Below are 23,768 nucleotides of genomic sequence, written 5' to 3'. Positions count from 1 at the left end.
CAGCGATGGCAAGTCGTGATCGGACACCTGTCGTCACTCGAGAAGTTAGTCCCTCACGGGCGTCTTCACCTGCGGTCTCTTCAGTGGAGACTAAAGGAGAGTTGGTCACAGGCGACGGATCCCCAAGCTTTCCAGTGTCACTGACACAGGAGGTGAGGCAGGACCTAGCCTGGTGGCTGGACGACAGGAACCTCTTAAGAGGAGTGCCTCTGCGCACTCCCCCCCCCGGACATGCAGCTGTTCTCAGACGCATCGACCGAGGGATGGGGCGCACACCTGGAGGAGTTGCTGACTTCAGGAGTGTGGGACGAGAACGACAAGCACCTTCACATCAATGTACTGGAACTCAAGGCAGCGTTCCTCGCTCTCCAAGAGTTCAGGAGGCCCGCTTGATGGGACACTCATGGTGTTGATGTGCGACAACACCACGGTGGTGGCCTACGTCAACAAACAGGGGGGCCTAGTGTCTCTCCCGTTGTACCAGTTGACTCGGCAGGTGCACGAGTGGGCCGAGGCACACTCAATAGAGCTGTCGGCACGCTACATTCCAGGGAAGAGGAATGTAGTAGCAGACACGCTCAGCCGTCGGGATCAGGTGATAGGGACCGAATGGTCTCTACACCAGGACGTGGCGGAAAGGCTCTTCGACCTGTGGGGGCGACCAGTCGTGGATCTGTTCGCCACCCGGCACAACAGGAAGCTCCAGGTGTTCTTCTCGGCCGTGCCGGACCCATGGGCAGCTGCAGAGGACGCTCTTCAACACCCGTGGGACAACCTCTTCGTCTATGCCTTTCCCCCGTTCAGCCTGATTCGCAAGGTGATCAGTCGAGCACTGGTCACCCCGAATCTCAGGATGATCCTGGTGGCTCCCAAATGGCCACAGGCCATTTGGTATCCGGACCTGCTGGCTCTTCTCGCAGGAGAACAGAGAGAGATTCCCCCTTGGCACAACCTTCTCGCCCAGCCACACGTCGAGCGGTACCACCGAGCAGTCCAGTCCATACGTCTTCACGGCTGGCTGTTATCCACCATCTCTTGCGAACGAGAGGCTTTTCTCGTAGCGCAGCAACAGAGATGGCTGGAAACGTCCGTCAGTCCTCTGCAGCTGTGTACCAGGGGAAGTGGGCCGTCTTCTGTGGTTGGTCTATCTCCTCTCAGAGCCACTCTTCAGCAGGTAGCGGATTTCCTCGTTTTTCTTCGCCGAGAGAAGCTCCTCTCAGTCCCCACAGTCAAAGGATACAGAGCCGCCTTGGCGCTCGTCCTGAAACTGAGGGGATTGGACATCTCGAACTCGTTCGAGATCTCCTTGCTTATGAGGAGCTTCGAAAGGTCTTGCCCACCCAGGGAACTCAGGCCCCCCTGCGTGGGATGTGACTCTCGTACTTAGGAGTCTGACTCGAACGCCGTTCGAGCCACTCCGAGTGTCGTTCAGACAGGGATCTGACCCTCAAGACCCTCTTCTTGCTGGCCCTGGCATCGGCGAAGAGAGTAGGGGAACTTCATGGTCTTTCCTATGATGTACGACACTCCAGGGGATGGGGATCCGTGACGCTCGATTTCGTCCCGAACTTCGTTGCGAAGACTCAGAAAAAAAACCGTCGATCCCTGACGACAGGTTTGAGTCATTCACGATTCCCTCCCTAATGGACTTCACGATAATGATGCGGATGAGATGCTGCTTTGTCCTGTGAGGGCGCTACGGCGCTATCTGAAGAGAACTCGACACCTCAGGCTGAGTGTCGACGCCTCTTCGTTAGCACCGGGGTCACCAAGAAAGAAGTATCCAAGAACACTCTTTCATTCTGGCTGCGTGAGGTCATCAGGAGGGCGTATGAAGCTGATGGTAGTGACGACATCCGTACGTCCGTCCGAGAGCTCACGAAGTCAGAAGTATTGGCCCCTCGTTGGCGTTTCGTAAGAACTTCTCCGTGGCGCAGGTCCTGAAGGCAGGGGTCTGGTCTAACCAGACTACCTTTACGTCCTTCTACCTTCGGGATATTGCCCACAGGTCCTTGGATACCTTTTCCTTGGGACCCGTGGTGGCTGCTCAACAAGTTGTGTAGCTAACCCAGACCCTCGCAGGCTGAAACAGCATCGAGTCCTGGTGTGACTGTGTGGATGGATGTGTGAATGAGTGAGTGACTGGCTCCCTCTTCCCGTCTTTTCCTCCTCCTCTACCTGTGGGCAGAGGGCCACGGTCGTCACTACGCTGGATGAGGACGAGATGCAGGTGAGCTATATGACAGAGCCCCATCCTATCCCTTTCACTAGGGATAGGAGCAGAATATCCACCACTTCCTTCTACAAGGGGGGGAAGTGGATGCCTACAAGAGTCAAACCCATGACTTTATATTTGCTCCTGTACAGGAACAAGTTCTTACATTGCTGGTACGAAGAGATACGCTTCTTGCCTCTCTCTAGTACTCGTCCAGAGGTCTGACCATTGATCCTGCGGTGCACACCCCGATCAATCGGACAGAGGCTTGGATCCCTCCCTCGCTCTTACGACCAGGGAGGCTTCCAAGGTTGGGCGAACACCAGTCTGTTCACAAAAGACTCAGATTCCATCCCCACCAAGAAGTGAGTCTTCCTATTGTAAAAGGACGAAGGTTTGTATGCCGTGTCGGAACAAATGACAATTTGTCCAAAATTGCATTTTTCCTAACTATACAAACCTGAGGTCCTTTTACACATAGCCCCACCTCATGCCACCCCTCACTCTGCAGTTTTTGCTTGGGCCAAAAGCAAAAGTGATTTGTTTACCTCCCAGTCGCGCGCGCGCGCCTGTCGGACAAGCAGTTAACTACCGAACCCCTTGTTCGAAAGCTTACGACCTATCCAGCTGCCGCTAGTACCTTCCTATTGTAAAAGGACCTCAGGTTTGTATAGTTAGGAAAAATGCAATTTTGGACAAATTGTCATATTTTACGTTACAGTAATAATATTTCTTGTACACTAATACACACTTTATTTACAGGTTTTGCATTTTTATTATTAAGTTACTTATTGAATGGTTCAAATTGTTGTAGTATTTCATTGTTTATAGGTCAATTTACCTTTATTAAGAAATTTACTGGGGTATTTTTGGAGGGCTTGGAACGGATTAGCCATTTTACATGTAAAATGTGGTCCAAGATACGAAAACCTCATGATACGAAAGGCGCCTCGGAACGGATTAATTTCGTATCTCGAGGTACTACATTTTATGCATTGTTGAAATATGGTGGGTGTCTTATATATGGACAGCATATGGTTGATTCTAGAAGGTGTCTGTTGATGTATTTAAGTTGTGTTGTGACGTCAAAGGCTGTGACGTTATAGAGAAGATGGGGGGGGGGGGGGGGGATGGGGGGGGGGGGAGGGCGTCGGTGGGATATAAACAATAACATGGGGCAGTTGGAGACACGTGCGGTTGGTGTTTGGTTGGTAGGGGAGAGCTCTCTGTCTGATAGGAATTGTTGGGTCGTAAGTCTTGTTGTGTTGTTGATCTAAGGAGATTTTTGGAGTTGGAGAATGTGTACAGGTGGGTAGATTATTCATTTGTGTAACAAAAGTTAGGCTAGGCTAAAATTCTAAAACAACTTCTAAAGATCTGTATGATCATCAATACTGACAAATGTTTATGAGAGAATTTATGTAAAAGTTTCATATTATAGCAATTCAAAATAAGGTCAAACTACTTAATGATCATACCCAGTACAGTAGTGCTGATTTTTTCGTATCTTGAAACATGTTTTACATGTAAATGGCCTAATTTGTTCCAAGCCCTACAAAAACACCATAGTAAATGTTATAATAAAGCTAAATTGACCAATAAACAATGAAATACAACAATTTGGACCATTCAATACCTAACATAACCTATACTATACCTGTAAATAAAGTGTATTAATGTACATGGTACAAGAAATACTGTACGTACATATGTAGTAAAATGTGGAACCTTACCTTTCGAGAGATGCGATCTCCGAAAGCGGCGACAGAGGAGGACAAATGGCAGAAAACATGAACACTTAACTTTACGAAACACATTAAAAAATGGCAGAAAACATAACACTTAACTTTACGAAACACTAACAAATGGCACAAAACATTAACACTTAACTTTACAAAACACTTAAAATTAAATTTCTCTTATTTTTTTTATTTTTTTTTATTTTTACATTTTTTACTTTTTTATACTTTACAATTTTTTTTTTTTTTTTTTTTTTACAAAATTTTTATTTCTTCACCACTTTCAACTTTCTGCTTTTTCATATCACTTGGATCTTCCTGTTTGCTTACTACTAAAGGCCTCTTTAACAAATAACTATCCAAGGAAGATTGCTTCTGCCTACTTTTCACAATGTTCCTGAAACGACTCGGGCAAACGTCATCAAACTGTGTTCGAAGTCATACCGACCTGTGTAAGCCTTTTCGGGGTGTCTCTTTTCTACAAATGATTGCACCTTATGAAAAGCAGCTAGAGCATCCTTAATTTCTGCCGTTGTCAGAGGGTCCTCCTCCTCCTCGCCGCTGCTAGAGAACTCTTCTTGAACAACGTTATGTTGCATGGCCTCCAACTCCTTCAGGCTATCCGTCATAAGCTCCTCTTGGTGCTCCTCGAGAAGGTCATTGATGTCGTCCTCGTCGACGACCAGCCCCATGGACTTGCCGAGTGCAACAATCTCGTCAAGATCTGATTTGCGAAACTTTCAGGATCGTCAACTGTTTCTGAATCTGCATCAGCTTCGCCCACGTTGAATCCCTCGAAATCTTGGGCGGATACGGCATCAGGCCAGGGTTTTCTCCACATAGAATTCAAGGTTCACCTCGAAACCTCCTGCCAAGCTTGATCAATGAGTCAGATGCAAATCACGATATCAAAATGCTCTTTCCAAAACTCACGCAAGGTGAGGTTTGTGGTATCGGTGATGTCGAAACATCTCTTGAAAAGATGTTTCATATACAGCTTCTTGAAGTTCGATATCACTTGCTGGTCCATGGGCTCAAGGAGAGGGGTGGAGTTAGGCGGAAGATAAAGAACCTTGATAAAAGAATACTCCGGTAGGATATCTTCCTCGAGGCCAGGAGGGTGAGCAGGGGCATTGTCTAACAACAGCAGACATTTCAGAGGGAGGCGCCAAAACACAGATTTACCCATTCGGTGAACAAAAGTCTTGTTACCCAGGCTTTTGCATTAGCCCTCCACATCACCGGAAGCTTCTCCTTTAGCACTTTGTGGGCCTTGAAGGCTCGAGGGGTCTCTGAATGATACACAAGTAGGGGCTTGACCTTACAATCCCCACTGGCATTGGAACAAAGTACGAGCGTAAGCCTGTCTTTCATAGGCTTATGCCCGGGTAGCTTCTCTTCCTCCATGATGTACGTCCGACGAGGCATTTTTTTTCCAAAAAAGGCCAGTCTCGTCACAGTTGAAACCTTGCTGAGAGCTGTAGCCTTCCATGATTGTCATCTCGTCAAACCGCCCACGAGAAGCCTTGAAGTCTGGGGTTGGAGTCGATGTCCCTTCTCCTCCGTCGTCTTCGGCCTGGGCAATCAGATCACCGAAAATAGCGCTGGCCTTGTGGCAGATTGCCGTCTCGGTTATCGTATCACCAGTGATTTCTTTGCCTTTAATCCATACAAGAAGCAGCCTCTCCATCTCATCATGCACGTGGCTCCTCTTGTTGGACAAAATAGTAATGCCCTTGGAAGGTGTAGCTGCTTTGATGGCTTCCTTCTGCTTAAGAATTGTGCCTATCATCAACGGATTTTGGCCGTATTCCTTACACTCAACCGCATACCAGCTTCATACTTCTTAATTATCTCCATTTAAGTCTCCAAGGAAAGCATCCTCTTCTTTCCGTGAACTTCAACAAAATTCTTGGGACCCATGGCTAATTAAGTTAAGTAAGTTCACACACAAAACGATAAAGTATACGTACAAGTAGAAAGCGAAATCACCAACACGAATTTACGTTAACTAACGAAATACGTATACGTGAACGAATGAATTCCGTGTGCGTCCGATAGCGCTGATGCGATGAAGTGGCCGAACGACGCCTTTACGTAGAGGCATGATGGGATAGATGCTGACCAATGGGAGAGCAGGATCTTACGGAGGTGACTAGCATCAGGGACCAATGAGAGTGGGAGGATGGTGGCGAGTCTACTGAGTTAGCGGCAGGCGAGTTTTAAAACTGTTCTCGGCGGTCGGGGCGAATCTCGGACTTTACAGTACACCCTTTCGTAACCTGAATTGTTTTCGTATACAGAAGCAAAAAAATCTTCGTCATTGCTTTTGTAACTTGGATTTTTCATAAGTACGGACTTTCGTATGTCGAGGTTCCACTGTATGGTCAAACTACCTAATGATCATACCTTGTATGTAAAATCATTCTTGTATAAAAGCAAAATAACTTTTGTTTAATGTTGCAAAATCTAACCAATTCACATTATCAGTGAAATATTTTACATATTCAACAACTTATTGACGTAAAACTGACTACAGTTTTGATAAAATCTTAACAGCTTACCTAAAAGCTGGAAGTAAGTACTTTAAAAAAGGAAGCCGTTGTACTGATGCTCGTATAAGTCTCAAAACTTTGTCTTCCCAACGAACCATCTTTCCGAGTATTAAGAAGATGGGAATCGTTGGCAATCCCACCAGCAACACAAGGGGATCAGCTTGTTCCATTAGTGCCATACCCTCCTGGTAACCGACAACCTGTGAAACCAAATTATTTTTATCATTGCCAATCATCTTTTACAATGGATATTAAACATAATAAAAATGGAGGTTTGGCTGAAAACTTTCCATTCCTTTAGGACCTTTGTCTTCTAAATTTCACAAAGTACAGTGATGCTCAAATCTCATGCGCCATGACTCCATAGTATTTCATTCAAAATTCACTCCATAGTATTTCATTCAAAATTCACTAACTGGTAAACTAGCATGCTCCATATTTATCTATTATTTCAATGTGCAAATGCAATTATTGCATAGAGTAAGGTCATAATATGTTTCATAAGAGTGAAGTCTGTCATATATTTCAAAACAGTAAGAAAATGTCACATGTAGCCAAATTTCAGAAAAACTCTTACGAAACATTTTCAAAACGAAGTCGTCATCAAATCTCAGTTCAAATATTGAATAATAATAATAATAATAATAATAATAATAATAATAATAATAATAATAATAATAATAAAAAAAAAAAAAGTCGTAACATTAAATGCATAAAATTTGAAATCGCCCTATTTGATTGCTTTAACCCTCAACGCTAAAAAAATAACAATTTGTCGAAAATTGTATTTTTCCTAACTATACAAACCTGAGGCCCTTTAACAATAGGAATGTAACTTGCGGCAGCTGGAACCGGTCGTAAGCTTCGAACAAGGGAGTTCGGTAGTTAACTGCTTGTCCGACAATCAGCGCACCACGCGACTAGGAGGTGAAGATTCACTTTGCTTTAGGCCCAGGAAAACACAGAGTGAGGGGTGGCATAAGGTGGGACTATGTGTAAAGGACCTCAGGTTTGTATAGTTAGGAAAAATACAATTTTTGACAAATTGTTATTTGTTCTGATACGAATACAAACCATCGGTCCTTTAACAATAGGAAGACACTTCTTGGTGGGTGAATCTGATCATGAACAGACTGGTGTTCGTCCAACCTGGTTCCCGGTTCCCTCCCTGGCCGTAAGAGCAGAGGGAGGGATCCCAGCCTCTGCCCAATGATCGGGGTATGTGCCGCAGGATCAATGGTCAGACCTCTGGACCCAAGTAATAAGAGGGAGGCCGGCGTACCTCTTAAAAATGTTATTGTTATAATACAATTAAGTTTGTTCATACTTACCTGGCAGATATATATATATATAGCTGTATTCTCCGAAGTCCGACAGAATTTCAAAATTCGCGGCACACGCAGTGGGCGGCCAGGTGGTAGTACCCATTCCCGCCGCCTGGGAGGCGGATATCAGGAACTATTCCCATTTCTATTCATATTTTATCAGTGCCACTGTCTCCTGAGGGGAGGTGGGTGGGCACTTTAACCCTCTTAAGCCGGAGCCCTAAAAATCAAAACGTCTCCCGTATGCCGGGCCTGTTTGGAGTGAGCGCGAGTGGAAAAATAATTTTTTCAAAAAATTACAGCGCGCGTACTTTTGAGATTAAGAGTTCATTTTTGGCTCCTTTTTTTGTCATTGCCTGAAGTTTAGAATGCAACCATCAGAAAAGAAAAATAATATCATTATCATATGTAAATAATGCGATATATGGTAGCGAAAAAAAAAAAAATTCATACATAATTGTATTCAAATCACGCTGTGCAGAAAACGGTCAAAGCTAACCAGTTACTTTTTTTTGCGTTGTATTGTACACTACATTGCGATCATTTTGATATATATAAACATTGTAAAACAATAAAATAAAATAACCAGAAAAAATATTATCACAAAATGATGTACGAATTCGTAACGCGCGGACGCAAAAAAAATATTTTTTCAAAAAAATTCACCGTAATTCTAAATAATGTTCTAGAGACTTCCAATTTGTTTCAAATTAAGACAAATGATTGAATATTACGATACTGTAAGAGTTTTAGATTAGAATTGCAGATTTCGACCATTTCGGACGAGTTAAATTTGACCGAATGTCGAAATTTTAATATATATTTTTTCATATGCACATATTTCGAAGATGGAAAAAGCTACAACCTTCAATTATTTTTTATTGTATTCTTCATGAATTTGCGCACATTTTGATATATGAAAACTCTATAAAAGGCCTAATATGAAAAGGAGCAAATATTAGGATAATGCCATGTACGTATTTCGGAGACTTGCGGCCGCGAATCGGCGCGCGGAGTGAAGGTAAATATATTTTTCAAAAATTCACCATAAATCACAATATTGTTTTAGAGACTTCAAATTTGTTTCAAATGAAGAAACGTGACGGAATATTACTAGGCCGTAAGAGTTTTAGCTTACAATTGCGTTTTTCAACTATTTCGGTAGAGTCAAATTTGACCGAACGTGGTTTTTTTTCTATTTATCGTGATTTATATGCAAATATTTCGAAAAAGAGAAAAGCTACAACCTTCAATCATTTTTAGTTGTATTCTACATGAAATTGCGCATTTTCATTTTCATATATAAAAACTTTATGAAACAGCTAATTTTAAATGGTGCAAACATTTCGACAATCGCACAAAAAATTCTGATTTTTTCGGAAGAGTTACCGCGCGAACGTAATTTTTTTTTTTTTTCATAAATTCACCATAAATCAAAATATTGTGCTAGAGACTTCCAAGTCGTTGCAAAATGAAGGTAAATGATTGAATATTACTAGAATATAAGAGTTTTAGATTACATTGCGTTTTTTTCGACCATTTCGGTAGAGTCAAAGCTGACCGAAGTTGAAATTTTTGCACTTAACGTTATTATATGAAAATATTTCAAAACTGATAAAAGCTACAACCATGGGTTGTCTTTTGTTGTATTGTGCATGAAATTGCGCACATTTCCATATATAAACTTTATGTAACGGCAAATTTAAAAGTTGCAAACATTAGGACAATCGCACGAAAAAATTTATCGGAAGAGTTATCGCACGAACGTAAGGAAAAAGTTTTTTCATAAATTCACCATAAATCGAAATATTGTGCTAGAGACGTCCAATTTGTTGCAAAATGAAGGCAAATGATTGAATATTACTATAATATAAGAATTTTAGCTTACAATTGCGTTTCTCGACCATTTCTGTAGAGTCAAAGTTGACCGAAGGTTGAAATTTTTGCACTTATCGTTATTTATATGAAAATATTTCAAAATTGATAAAAGCTACATCATGAGTATTTTTTAGTTGTATTGTGCATGAAATTGCGCACATTTTCATATATAATACTTCATGTAAAGGATAATTTAAAATGGTGCAATAATTATGTCAAAGTGACGAAATAATTTCCGAGATGTGTCACTGATACTTTTTAGTGCGATAAGAAAGAAATTCGCGCTTGCGCGCCTGCGTAGCGATTGTAAACAAAACAACGCCTTGATCCGTGAACTCCCAGCATCCCCCAAGGCGCGTGATACAAAAGTTTTCGGCTGGTAGGCCTATAAGTATTTTTCCCGCGAATTTTTAAAAAACTTTTTTGAGCCGACGTATGATACGTCCAATCGGCATACGGGAGACATTTTGACTCGACGTTTAATACGTCCAAATCGGCGTAAGAGGGTTAATTATATATATCTGCCAGGTAAGCATGAACAAACTTAATTGTATTATAACAATAACATTTTGTTCATGAAACTTACCTGCAGATATATATATAGCTGAATCCCACCTTCGGATGGTGGGAAGAGACAGAATAGGATTTTTGGGAAACTAAATTAAGTAGACGATATACATCTTGGTTCCTCACCTGTTAGCATAGCCGACTTCGTGATTACTGTCACCAAAGTCTGCTTCTGCGTTACTAGAGTTGCCAGCGAGGTAGAGACCTGTAATGCTGGTGCGCTCTAGATGATCTGTCAACGGGGGCGGAGACCACAATGTGACTACCACCAATGACCATACTTCTGAGGGCAACGAAGCTAAAACACCACCTGACCTAACCTATCCAAAGTTAGTTCCATAACTTCTAGGCTAAAGAAAAGGAACGCGCCTCAAGCGACCAACCCTTCAAAGTTAAAAGCATACCTATCCCTTTTCTATAGGATAGGATTCGTGTTGCTTGCTGCCCCAACTAAATATATCTACGGATATTGTATGGTCCCTGGAAGGACTTACAGATCTGGAAATGTCGTTCTTCACATCCCCCGTCGGGAGTGGTGAAGCGAACACAGAGTTGATTCGCTAAAAGCGTGGCCACTCAGGATGTTACTGAGTGTCCCATGCTCTGGTTGAAATGCTTCCGAGGCCGCGCCCTCACCTCTTGAGCATTCATATTAAGAAAAAATCTCAAATCTTTATGCAAACATAATGAATGAGACTTCTTAAAAGAACTCCTTGACTATAATGCCAGGGTGTTCTTGGACATGAACCAGTCTGATCTGTCTTTTTTTACGGAACACCGCAGATTGTCCGTTGACCTCGACTTTCTATAGTTTTATCAAGATAAAACTTGAGAGACCCGACAGGGCACAGGACTCTCTAATGCCCTTGCCCAATAATTTGTGCCATACCCTTGGTCTCCAAGCCTTCGGGTCAAGGGTTAGACAGGTTTTCGTTTTTATCAAGAACGGAAGGCTTAGAGGACAGACCGCATTATGTCCTTTAAAGCTAAAACCTCTGATGATGGCTAAAACCTCACTAACCCTCTTTGCCGTGGCTAGAGCGGTTAGAATGTTAGCCTTTCTGGTCACGTGTATTAAGTTCGCAGAAAGGATAGGTTCGAAATGCTTTTGGCATCAGAAACTCAGACTACGTCTAAGTTCCATGCCAGAACCTGCGATCCAGAGAATTTCAAGATCTCCCCAGACCTCAAAGATCAAAAGATCGGAAGCTTTGTTGTTTGGACAGAACGAATCTCTGAGCCTAGAGGCCGTCAACAACATATTTGCATATTCTACAATAGTTAGGACTTCTAGCTCTCATACTTCATACGGAAAGATAGAACCATAAGAAATTCACAGAGGTCGAGGTGGAGGAACAGTCATTTCCGCCCTTCACCTATCTCCAGAAACGGCCCCCTCCAATTGAACACTGAAAATAGGCAGCACTGCTTGCTTGGCCGAAGAGACTGCCATTTAATCTTGAAGATCTTATCGCTTCCTGATAGTATGAACGCCTTCAGATCTCAGAGAGGAGAGATATTAGATACTTCACTAAGTGACGATGTTAGATTACACGATTCTCTCGGGAAGGGTCTTTGACAATTCTCTGAATTACCTGACCTCTGTGAATCCAACCTCTTAGAGGCCAACATGTGGAGACTAAAGCTAATCCTCTAGGATCATGAATAAGGAACAACTTAAGAGGAAGCTCCTTCGTCTTCAATATTACGAAAAACTTAACGAAAGGACGCCCTCAGTCTCTCCTCAACTTTCGACATACTTCTAAGTGAGGATTACTCAGAACGTCAGTAGTTGTTGCCTCGATCGAGAAGACGCGCACAGACGTGCACTAGTTTAACGAACCTCTTGAGGATCGTTACGTTCCATGCCCAAGCCCATAAACCAACTCTCTCTTCTTGAGCTATGAGAGAGCTGAGAAATTATCCGAGATGATTTGGGCCACTCGATCCAAACTCACCCTTCGAGGAACTGGAGAGCCGACCAGTTTGGCTTCCAATTCTTTCAGACAATGTGCCAGAACATCTGTTCCTCTGTTCGGATGTCTGGCACCCTCTCGCTATCACCTGAGGTGATCCTCAAGCCGTTGAGAGAAAATTAGAATTATTACTAGATCTTTGATGTTATTCCAATTTCTTCGTGAGGGAAAAAAATGTAGACCTGAATTGCTGTTTATTCAGGGAGGGGAAAACAAGCTTCTCCAGTGAGGAAATGGTCCCCAGCAAACTCATCCATTCCCTCACTCAGCCTGCTTCCTTCCCTAAATAAGGCTGCGCTTTGCATAAGCAGGAGAGCATTATTATAGTGCTATGCCGCGGTAGATTCGTACAGAATTCTGTTACCGTGCGGTAAACCCGCACCGAACAAGTATAAGAGATATCTTGTTGAAATTATCTAAGTAAACAAAAGGCGTGTTCATTCAAGATTACTAGAAATTTCCTCAACCCGAGGCTAAAATCCATGATTGTAGGGCAGAGAGACGGCTTATTCAGCCATTCCCGCAAGGGAGAGACGTAACCAACCGCGCATGTCACCGAGCTAGCCGGTACTGCGTAGATCACAGTAACAGCAGCCTTGTTCATCGTCTCGCACTATCTGCCTGAGTTGCCAGCTACTCCTTTTACGAAGGGATAGGTATGAAATTATCGAGCAAAAGAAACTCTCAAGCAGGCATATTTAAAACGAAACAAAATTCGCTAAATACAGAAGCTGAGTTGGTGTTGTCGTAACAATACCTGAAGAGTTGTTCTTACTCCGAAAACTCTTGGAAGGTTGAAGGGAGTGACAATTAAATACATTAGAACAACAGTTCTTTCGGCTTCTATCCGCAGAGGTAAATAGATATGCGTATATGACTTGACCCATGCGTTAGCAAAATACGCAAAAGATAAACTACGTAAGTATTGTAGTAATTTGAACATCGAATTCTCTACTACATCTTTCCTCGACGAGGAAGAGAGAAAGAAAGGAAAACGACTGTCCACGTTCTAATGAATGAGACTTTTTAAAAGAATCCTTGATTCTTTGCCCAAGACTCTTGCCAAGAAAAGGGGACTAATATTCGAAATAGAGATCATCAAGAGAGAACCGAGGATCGAAAAGGACCGTTTCAATGTTCTTATGATATTGGACATAAGACCTTCCTGGATCTAGTCTACAAGTCTTTTTCTTACTCCCGGATGAGCCTCTGAAAATGAATGAGAGCTCTTCCGAAATTTGTTAATGAGTTTATCCGCTTAACGATAAAAACGTTAAAATCTATGTCAAGAGAACTACCCCATTTATGAGGGGTCCCCCACTAAAATGACAAAACATTTAGTATCTTGACAATGGGGAAAAACGTCCTTACTTGACAAAACAATTGGCAGTTTTGCTAATAGGGGAAAACCCTTTAACATGACCGAAAGTCACCCAGGAATCCGAGTATATAATCTTCCCGTTCTCAGAAAATCGATGAAGAGGGCAAGAGGGATCGAAGAAAAAATTCGGGTAGTCTCTCCGCTAACGCCGAACTATCCTTCTTTATAAAATTTCTGTAAAGGAATGTCCTGTGGAGAGTCTTGAAAAAAACCTCCTCTTGACGAGCGTTTAGAAAGCGTCAAGCGTCCTAAGAAACGTCCTGAACAGCAAATAAGACGCTGTCTACAAGTCTTTTTTCTCTCGCAAAGCGTCCTGTCGAGCTTCCACCGAAGCGTCCTGCGAATGTCCACAAAAGCGTCCTCATAAGCGCTGAAGCATGCAAGGCCGCCAAGAGGCGTATGACGCCTTGCCAACATCTCAATGTTATGACGAACCGCGTTTTGCGGATGACGTTGAATATTTTCAAGGGACGTCCTCATGCGAGTCTCCATGGAGAGCCGCACCGCTCCTCCTGAAGTGTGTGAACACTAAGGAAGACGTACGGCTTTTTCGTCTTCAAGACGGGCCTTAAAGACCTTCATACCTTCTACCCACAAAACAGTGGCCGCCTGTGCGGCCAAAACTTAGCTTCTTAGTAATGCAAAAGAACATCTCCAGAAACGCCCTCAGCACAGGAACGCCAGCGTCCGAAAGACACCCTCGCAAGGTGCTTGCCGAGCGTACTGGAGAATGTCTCTACTTATAGGACGTCGAGCACCTCCAAAAGCTTCCTCACGTCTAAATTGCCCTTCTTATGCCGAACCAGAGACATAAGTTGTTTGACTGTGCAAAGCAGCTTGCGGACGTCAAACTTATGCTCTTTCGAAGTAAAGCGAACGTTACATAACGTATACGGAGCGCCATGAGGAGAGGAGAGGAATACTGAGTTGCTCCTCCAAAAAGGTGGAATCAAGAATGTCCTTGATTACCATATTCTTTTGGAATGCTAGCGAGGTTGAAACAGCTCTAACTCATGAGCGTTCACTTCGCAGGAGGCTCAAATCACTCTTCTGGCAAGATGAATGAGCCTCCTTAATAAAGTATAAATGAGCGTTCACTCGCAGGAGGCTCAAATCACTCTTCTGGCAAGATGAATGAGCCTCCTTAATATGTCCCTTAGGAAAAGAGCCAGTGCATTCTTCGAAAAGGGTAAATGTGGTCTCTTCCTGAGCACCACAAATTACCCGAAGGACCTCTTACTTTCCTTCGTTTAAGTAAATAAAATTTGAGAGCCCTGACAGGGCACAGGACTCTTTCATCCTCTCGTGACGAGAGCTTCTTAAGGAGGCGCGAGTCCTTCCGAGAGCTCCACCCCTGTGTGGGGAGGACGCCTCGGAGGACGAGAAGCAATCCTTCGAGATTTCGTGCACGTTCTCGATCTTCGGCAGCCTGGGAAGCGACAACAGGACCTGCCGAAAGGAAGCCAGATCAGCATGAAAAACCCGTAACCCTCCTTCGGCTTTTGACATGCCCTCTCCTGGTTTCCTGGGAGTCCGACAGAGGTCTAGGCCTCAGAGGCGTTATGGGGCCGATCTGACGTCCCTCCTGACGAGAGAGAGGACGTGCAGCGTCCTCTTCTCTAAAGCTTCTTAGAGGGCGCGAGTCCTTCCGAGAGCTCCAACCCTTGCGCGGGGAGGACGCCTCGGAGGACGAGAAGCAATCCTTCAAGATTCGTGCACTGTGCACGATCTTTAGCAGCCTGGGAATCGTCAACAGGTCCTGCCGAAGGGACGCCAGATCGGTGGGGAGCCCCGTAACCCTCTTGCGGCTTTCAACATGCCCTCTCCCTGAGTCCTGGGAGTCCGACAGAGGTCCAGGCCTAGAGGCATTATGGGCCGATCTGACGCCCCCTCCACAACACAAGGGGCACTACACTTCACAACACTGATTGGAGAGCGAGCACTTAAGTCTGATTTACTTGATGTAATCCTCTAGCAGACAACTTCTTCTAGGCCCGTAAGCCATACCACCAGGGTTAGGCAAAATAAAATCTACAGGAGGTTAGAAGGTTCATTATTTCTAACTTCTGTTTACTGTGGAGGAAAACTCCTGATTCTAACACGCTCTAAAATGCGTACATGAATCCTACTTCTTCCGTAATCAGTCACACATTACACTAATTACATTGAACTTATGCAAAGAAAACATGTAAACGTCATATATACTAAGCGAGTGTCTACCGAAAGTTCCGGTAGCCTCACCTTACCCCATGCAGACAACAAAGTCTGAAACTAGGCTAACTAGCTTCAGACATCAAATGCAATGAAAAAATTTACGATAGCGTATGCCTAGCCACAAATCCAAGTCAATAATCGAAAGAATAATTAGGATACTTAAGCGGCTAATGAAGTTTCAAAATCCTAGGCGGAGGTCTGTAAACAGTTGTTTACCGACCGGCGACAGAAAAAATATGAATAGAAAATGGGAATAGTTCCTGATATCCGCCTCCCAGCGGCAGGAATGGGTACTACCACCTGGCCGCCCACTGCGTGTGCCGCGAATTTTGAAATTCTGTCGGACTTCGGAGAATACAGCTATATATATATCTGTCAGGTAAGTTTCATGAACAAACTAGCAAGCAAGAACTTGTTCCTATTGCAAGAGGCAATATGAAGTCATGGGTTTGTCTCTTGTTGGCTTCCACTTAACCCCCTGGTTGGGGAAAGTGGTGGATAATCGCTCCTATCCCTAATGAAAGGGGTAGGATGGAGCTCGGTCGAGTAGCTTACCTGCATGGGTCTCCTGTTCCAGCGTAGTGACGACCGCGTCCCTGCAGGTAGAGGGGGAGAAAAAGATGAGGAAGAGAAGCCAGTCACACTCTCATTCACTCATCCATTCATGCAGTCACACAAGGATGCGAAGCTGTTCTGTCCGCTCAGGTGCTGGGTAGCTACACAACTTGATGAGCAGCCACCACAGGTCCCAAGAAAAAGTGTCCAAGGACCTGTGGGCTATATCCCGAAGGTAGAAGGAGGTGAAGGTGGTCTGGTTGGTCCAGACCCCCGCCTTCACGACCTGCGCCACGGAGAAGTTCTTGCGGAACACAAGGGAAGGACCAATGCCTCTGACTTCGTGGGCTCTCGGATGAAGGGTACGGATGTCGTCGCTACCATCAGCTTCGTACGCCCTCCTGATCACCTCACACAGCCAGAAAGAGTGTTCTTGGACACTTCTTTCTTGGTCACCCCGGTGCTAACGAAGAGGCGTCGACACTCAGGACTGAGGTGCCGAGTTCTCTTCAGATAGTGCAGTAGCACCCTCACAGGACAAAGCAGCATCTCATCCGCATCGTTGTCGGTGAAGTCCAGTAGGGAGGGAATTGTGAATGACTCGAACCGGTCGTCAGGGACCGAAGGATTCTGAGTCTTTGTTATGAAGTTCGGGACGAAATCAAGCGTCACAGATCCCCATCCCCTGGTATGCTTGACGTCGAAGGATAAGCCATGAAGTTCCCCTACTCTCTTCGCCGTTGCCAGGGCCAGCAAGAAGAGGGTCTTGAGGGTCAGATCCCTGTCTGACGACTCTCGGAGTGGCTCGAAGGGACTTCGAGTCAGACTCCTAAGGACGAGAGTCACATCCCACCCCAGGGGCCTGAGTTCCCTGGCTGGGCAAGACCTCTTGAAGCTCCTCATTAGCAGGGAGATCTCGAACGAGTTCAAGATATCCACTCCCCCCCAGTTTCAGGACTAGGGCCAGGGCAGCCCTGTATCCTTTGACTGTGAGGATGGAGAGGAGCTTCTCTCGGCGAAGGAAAACGAGGAAATTCGCTACCTGCTGAAGAGTGGCTCTGAGAGGAGATAGACCCTGTCTACGACACCAACCACAGAAGACGGCCCACTTTCCCTGGTACACAGCTGCAGAGGACTGTCTGATGTACCCAGCCATCTCTGTTGATGCTCAGCGAGAAAAGCCTCTCCCTTGCAAGAGATGGTGGATAACAGGCAGCTGTGAAGATGAAGGGACTGGACTGACTGGTGGTACCGTTCCATGTGTGGCTGAACGAGAAGGTTGTGCCAAGGGGGAATCTCTCTCGGTGCTTCCGCAAGAAGAGCCAGCAGGTCCGGATACCAAATGGCCTGAGGCCATTAGGGAGCCACCAGGATCATTGGGAGATTCGGGGTGACCAGCACTCTGCTGATCACCTTGCGAATCAGACAGAGCGGGGGAAAGGCGTAAACGAAGAGGTTGTCCCACGGGTGTTGAAGAGCGTCCTCTGCAGCTGCCCATGGGTCCAGCACAGCCGAGTAGAAAACCTGAAGTTTCCTGTTGTGCCGGGTGGCGAACAGATCTACGACTGGACGCCCCCACAGGTTGAAGAGCCTTTCTGCCACGTCTGGGTGTAGGGACCATTCGGTCCCTATCACCTGATCCTGACGGCTGAGCTTGTCTGCTACTACATTCCTCTTGCCTGGAATACAGCGGGCTGACAGCTCTACGGAGTGAGCCACGGCCCACTCATGCACCTGCAACGTCAACTGGTGCAACGGGAGGGATACTAGGCCCCCGTTTGTTGACGTTTGCCACTACTGTGGTGTTGTCACACATCAACACCACCGAGTGTCCCATCAGACGGTCCTGGAACTCTTGGAGAGCGAGGAACGCTGCCTTGAGCTCCAGGACGTTGATGTGAAGGTGCTTGTCGTGATGATCCCACACTCCTGCAGCCAGCAACTCCTCCAGGTGTGCGCCCCATCCCTCGGTTGACGCGTCTGAAAACAGCAACATCTCCGGGAGGGGGGGGGGGGGGGGGGGGGGGGGGGTGCGGAGAGACACTCCTCTTACGAGGTTCCTGTTGTCCAGCCACCAGGCTAGGTCCTGCCTCACCTCCTCCGTGAGGGACACTGGGAAGTGCGGCGGGTCTCTTGCCTGTGACCAACTCTCCTTTAGAGAGACCACAGGTGAAGACAGGAACTGGTAGGCTGCCTCCCTGAATCTGCTGATCCGCGAGTCTGCGGGGAAGACTCGTCCTGCTACCGTATCAATCAGCATGCACAGGTACTTCATCCTCCGCTTGGGCTCGAGATCTGACTTCTCGAAGTTCACCACGATCCCCAGATGCGGCAGAACTCGAGGAGTCGATCCCTGTCCCGTAGCAACTGCAAGCGGGAGCTCGCCAGGACTAACCAGTCGTCGAGATACCACAAAAGACGTATCCCTGACGAGTGGGCCCAAGCAGACACCAGAGTGAACACTCGCATGAACACCTGTGGGGCGGTTGAGAGACCGAAGCAAAGTGCCCTGAATTAGTACACCGTCCTGTCAAGGATGAAGCGGAGGTACTTCCTGGAGGACTGATGAACAGGTATCTGGAAATACGCATCCTTCAAGTCCACCGAAAGCATGAAGTCGTTCTCCCCAAAGAATTCTCCACCAGGAAAAGATGGCTGTAGAAGCCCGGTGACTGATCCCTCACGATCTCCACAGCTCCTTTGCTCAGCATGACTTGGACTTCCTGCCGAAGTGCTACGTCCTTGGATGTTCCGGGTACGTAGGTCTAAAGGTGGACTGGGTTGGAGGTGAGGGGTGGCCAAGACTCGAAGGGTAGTAGATACCCCTCCCGAAAGACGTCTACTATCCAGGTCTCCGCTACAAAGCGCTGCCATGTTGCCCAATGGCTCGCCCGGCACCCCCTCAACTTCCGGCAGCAGGTGAAGGGGAACGCCGTCCCTATCATTTCCCACCTCTCTTCGGCTTCTTTTTCTCAGCTCCCCTTTATGAGAAGGAGGGCTGGTTACGGTCGCTCCTAGAAGAAGTCGAAGGCAGAGTTTTTCCCCTGGGCCTCAACGATGCAATCGTCTTGGCCGCAGGAAGCGCTAACCAAGCTCTTGGGCTTGGCTGCAGTAGCTCGAGGCGGCCCAGACGCCTTCGAAACTGCCTGGTGTACTAGACGGTCACTGTCATCAGTGAGCCGTCGCTCTACCGCAGCGTCCACCATCTCTCCAGGGAAGAGAGAGGAGGAACTCTGCACCGGTCCGTTGCGAAGACCCAGAGCCGCCTCACGCCCAAGCGACCTGGTCACTCGGGTGAGGACTGCGTCCCTACGCCGAAGAACCAGGTTGGCCCACAGGTTTGCTGTCTGGTGGGCTAGGTGTGAGATGGCTTTACCTCCAGACTGGCACAGTCTCCCATAAGCCAGGTCACCTTCAGGAGTGATATTTCCCGAAGTGGCCGCGAGTGCCTCTTGCTGCGAGAACCATAAGTTCTCCGACAGGAGCTGCTGCAGACACACCCCCAGAGTTAGCCTAGCTAGCTCTGGGTTAACCTGTTTGGGTGGCAGAGGGTCCTCCGATGGCACGTAGAATCTCCTTTGTCGTAGTAGAGGCGGGGTAAGTAGCTTGGAAGACCTGCCAGACCGTACCGAACCCTCCTGTCCAGAGATGAGAGAGTCCACCTGGCCCAGTACCGAGACAGCCAGAGCCGATCGCGGCAGACCCACCGTCGTTGGGTTCTTTCTTAGGAACACAGAACGACTCAAGCCTGGAGGTAGGCTCAGAAGGTGGGAGTGGCGATCCCTCTCCGAAGTCATTGTGCTGACGAATCAGCGCAATAACCTCTGCAAACGACCTCTGGATCTCGGGAGTGACTGCGTCTTGTGGAGTAGGACCGTCAAGTCCCTCCAACAAGAGCGCCTCCCGAGACCCTCCTCCTTCCAAAGGAGGAACTGCAACAGACCCCTCCCGGTCTCCTCCTGCCACTTGTGCGTACGATCTTGTCGGTCCTAAGACCGTGCCAGGCTCGTAGGGCATGGTCATGGTGGGACTGTGAGGTGCGCGCCCCTCACGGTCACTCCAGATCACCTCGCTCTTCCCAGTGTAGCCCGAGGAAGTTGAAGGGATCGGAGAGGAAGACCTGACGCTCCCCCCGTGCTCACCGGCAGAACCAGTGTGCTTGGGGGGCTGCAGGCGATCGCCAACCCACGATGGCGATCGAGCTGCAGGCCTGGTCGCGCAGCTCAGCTCTCTGAAGGAGAGCGGCTGGACCGAGAACAATGGCTCCGGTCCAGAGCGTTAGAGGAGCTGCTGCTGGTCCCCCTACCCGCCCGGTCCTGGTGGGAGCGGCGGTCACTGGACCGGCAAAGTCAGCTGTCGCGGTGGGAGCGGGGCCTGTCCTCACGGCGCATCAAGCTGCTGGTCCGGCGACCGAGGGGACCTCTTCCTTGTCTCAACCAGCGGCCAGTCTGGGACCGTCGCGTCAAATCTGGGAACCCGCGTATCACTACGATTGCGATCGCTAGCCTGGCGGGAGCCACCTGAGCGACTCTCACCTGTCTTCCGCTCTGTGCCTTAGTCCTGGCACTGAGCGAACTCGGAAGCCTGGACTTTGGCTGCATGGTCACTGGCGGGCGACCGCACACTCGGTACCTCTCGCGAGACGGAACCTGATGCAGCGGCAGAGCCCCTAGCACCAGGTGAGGAGGTCCCTCTGGTCCCCGTCTTCTTCTTCCTTGCGGAAAAGGAGACGGGCCCCGCTCCAGCAGAAGACCCCCCCGTCCCACCGGAGTGAGATGGACCCTTAGAAGTTCCTGAAGGAGACTTCTTAGGGGGGTAGGAGACAACATGATATTGTCATGTTACAATAAAGTTTTATACATACTTACCTGACAGATATATACTTAGCTATAGACTCCGTCGTCTCCGACAGAATTTCAAATTTCGCGGCACACGCTACTGGTAGGTCAGGTGATCTACCGCCCTGCTCTGGGTGGCAGGACTAGGAACCATTCCCATTTTCTAATCAGAATTCTTCTCTTCCACCTGTCTCCTGCGGGGAGGCTGGGTGGGCCATTAATCGTATATATCTGTCAGGTAAGTATGTATAAAACTTTATTGTAACATGACAATATCATTTTTATACATTCAACTTCCCTGCCAGATATATACTTAGCTGATTAGCACCCATTGGTGGTGGGTAAGAGACAGCTAACTACTGAAATAGACAGGTAAACAACATATGTTGTAGGTATTAATAAACCTTGGTTCCTACCTTATTAGGCTGAAGACTTCGCGGCTACTGCCTTGGAGTCTGCTTAGCCTCAAGAGCCTCAGCGAGATATTGATCTATGGCTAAGAGTTCTTGTGGGTCTGCCAATGGGGTCTTATCCACTTACTCGGCAGAGCCTAAAGGCCTTTGTCATTGGGTGCTATTCCACTAACATGGACAATACACCTTGTTCAAGGAGCACAAAACCGATCCCGATCACCTGATCCTAACATCCATGTTAGTTCTAAGATTGTAAGGAGTTATCCCCTAACTCCTTACAAACAACCAAAAACTCGAAACATAAATACACTTTCATTACAAAATATACAAAAAAAAATTTTGTACTCCCCTACTAGCCATACATACCCTTGATCCCCTACCAGCAATGACACTATGCTCCCGTGCGACAGTAGTGAGCTTGCTAATAGAAAACCAAGCACATATCTGACAAGAGGGTTTATGTACGATAAAAACACAAAATTAAGGATCAGTCTTTGCTCCAAGACCCAGTACTGTATCTGCTGATACAAAAGGACCTAGCGAGAAGCACTTCTCATAGGTCACTCTCACATTCTTCAGATAATGAGATGCAAACACTGAATTGCACCTCCAATATGTAGTCTCAATGATACTGCCCTCACTTCATGTGTCTTGACCTTTAGAAGACCGAAGGATTCCTCTGAGCAGTTCTTGTGAGCGTCCGTAATAACGCTTCTCACAAAGAAAGCCAAGGCGTTCTTGGACATGAGTCTTTTGGGGTTCTTCACCGCACAACAAAGACCTTGTTGATAAGCTCCCATCTGTCTCTTCCTCTCTAAATAATATTTAAGAGCTCTCACTGGACAGAGAGACCTCTCTATCTCTCCGCCTACAAGGTTAGATAGGCCTTTTACCTCAAAACTTCTGGGCCACGGTTTTGACGGGTTTTCGTTCTTTGCCAGAAACATTGTCTGGAAAGAACAGATGGCAGCATCTCCTTTGAACCCCACCGTGGAATCCAGAGCGTGCAATTCGCTCGTCCTCTTGGCTGTAGCGAGAGCCACCAGGAACAAGCATTTCCTAGTGACGTCGCGGAAGGAAGCCAGATGTAAAGGCTCGAATTTATCCGATGAAAGGAATTTCAGGACCACGTCTAGATTCCAACTAGGTGTTCGAGAGTAGCTGCCTTTGAAGTCTCAAAAGATCTAATTAGATCGTGTAGATCTTTGTTGCTTGCAATGTCTAGGCCTCGATTCCTAAATACTGAAGACAGCATGCTTCTGTATCCCTTTATTGTTGAGACAGATAGGTGTGATTCCTCTCTCAGAAAGAGGAGGAAATCGGCAATATTCACTATAGAGGTACTGGAGGAGGACAGCTTCTGACCCTTACACCACCTCCTAAAGACTTCCCACTTTGATTGGTATACTCTTCTCGTCGAAGCTCTGCGGGCTCTAGCGATAGAGCCCGCAGCCTTGCGAGGAAAAGCCCCTCGCTCTGACAAGTCTTTCGATAGTCGAAAGGCAGTCAGAGCGAGACCTGGGAGGTTGTGATGAAACCTCTCGAAGTGGGGTTGTCTGAGTAGATCTGGTCTGTTTGGAAGCGATCTGGGGAAGTCCACTATCCACTCCAGTACCTCCGTGAACCATTCCTGGGCTGGCCAAAATGGGGCTATTAGCGTCAACTTCGTGCTCTTCGAAGCTACGAACTTCCTGAGCACTTCCCCCAGGATCTTGAACGGGGGAAAGGCGTATGCGTCCACACCCGACCAATCCAGGAGAAACGCGTCTATTGCGAAGGCTCTCGGATCTTCCACTAGAGAGCAAAATATCTCTATTCTTTTGGAGAGGAACGTCGCAAACAGGTCTATGTGAGGTCTCCCCCACAGGGACCAAAGACTTCGACACATTCTTCGTGTAGAGTCCATTCTGTGGGAAGGACCTGATTCCTCCTGCTCAGTCTGTCCGCTCTCACATTCTTGATCCCTTGAACAAAACCTTGTGAGGAGAGTTATGCCTCTTTCTTCCGTCCAGGTTAACAGGTGTCTTGTTAACTGATAGAGGGAGAAAGAGTGCGTGCCTCCTTGCTTGCGTATGTAAGCCAGAGCCGTGGTGTTGTCCGAGTTTATCTGTA

At 46.8% G+C, this 23,768-nt stretch overlaps 1 protein-coding gene across 4 annotated transcripts in view; it reads right to left on the bottom strand.

Annotated features, from left to right (window-relative positions):
• LOC135224421 (E3 ubiquitin-protein ligase MARCHF5-like) overlaps positions 1-23,768 on the bottom strand; it is a 110,563-nt gene that overhangs the window by 27,432 nt on the left and 59,363 nt on the right. For all 4 annotated transcript variants that reach the window (XR_010316725.1, XM_064263405.1, XM_064263404.1 and 1 more), the window contains exon 5: positions 6,519-6,709. Coding sequence is in view for 3 of the 4 variants with exons in the window: in XM_064263405.1 (XP_064119475.1) it covers positions 6,519-6,709 (191 nt within the window). In the remaining variant the exon portion in view is untranslated. The remainder of the gene's footprint in view (positions 1-6,518; positions 6,710-23,768) is intronic.

This window comes from Macrobrachium nipponense, chromosome 12 (genome assembly GCF_015104395.2).
Source record: "Macrobrachium nipponense isolate FS-2020 chromosome 12, ASM1510439v2, whole genome shotgun sequence".
In the NCBI taxonomy this organism is placed as follows: Eukaryota; Metazoa; Arthropoda; class Malacostraca; order Decapoda; family Palaemonidae; genus Macrobrachium; species Macrobrachium nipponense.
Note: the sequence above shows the minus strand (reverse complement) of the source record. Positions and strands in the feature narration are given on the sequence as shown.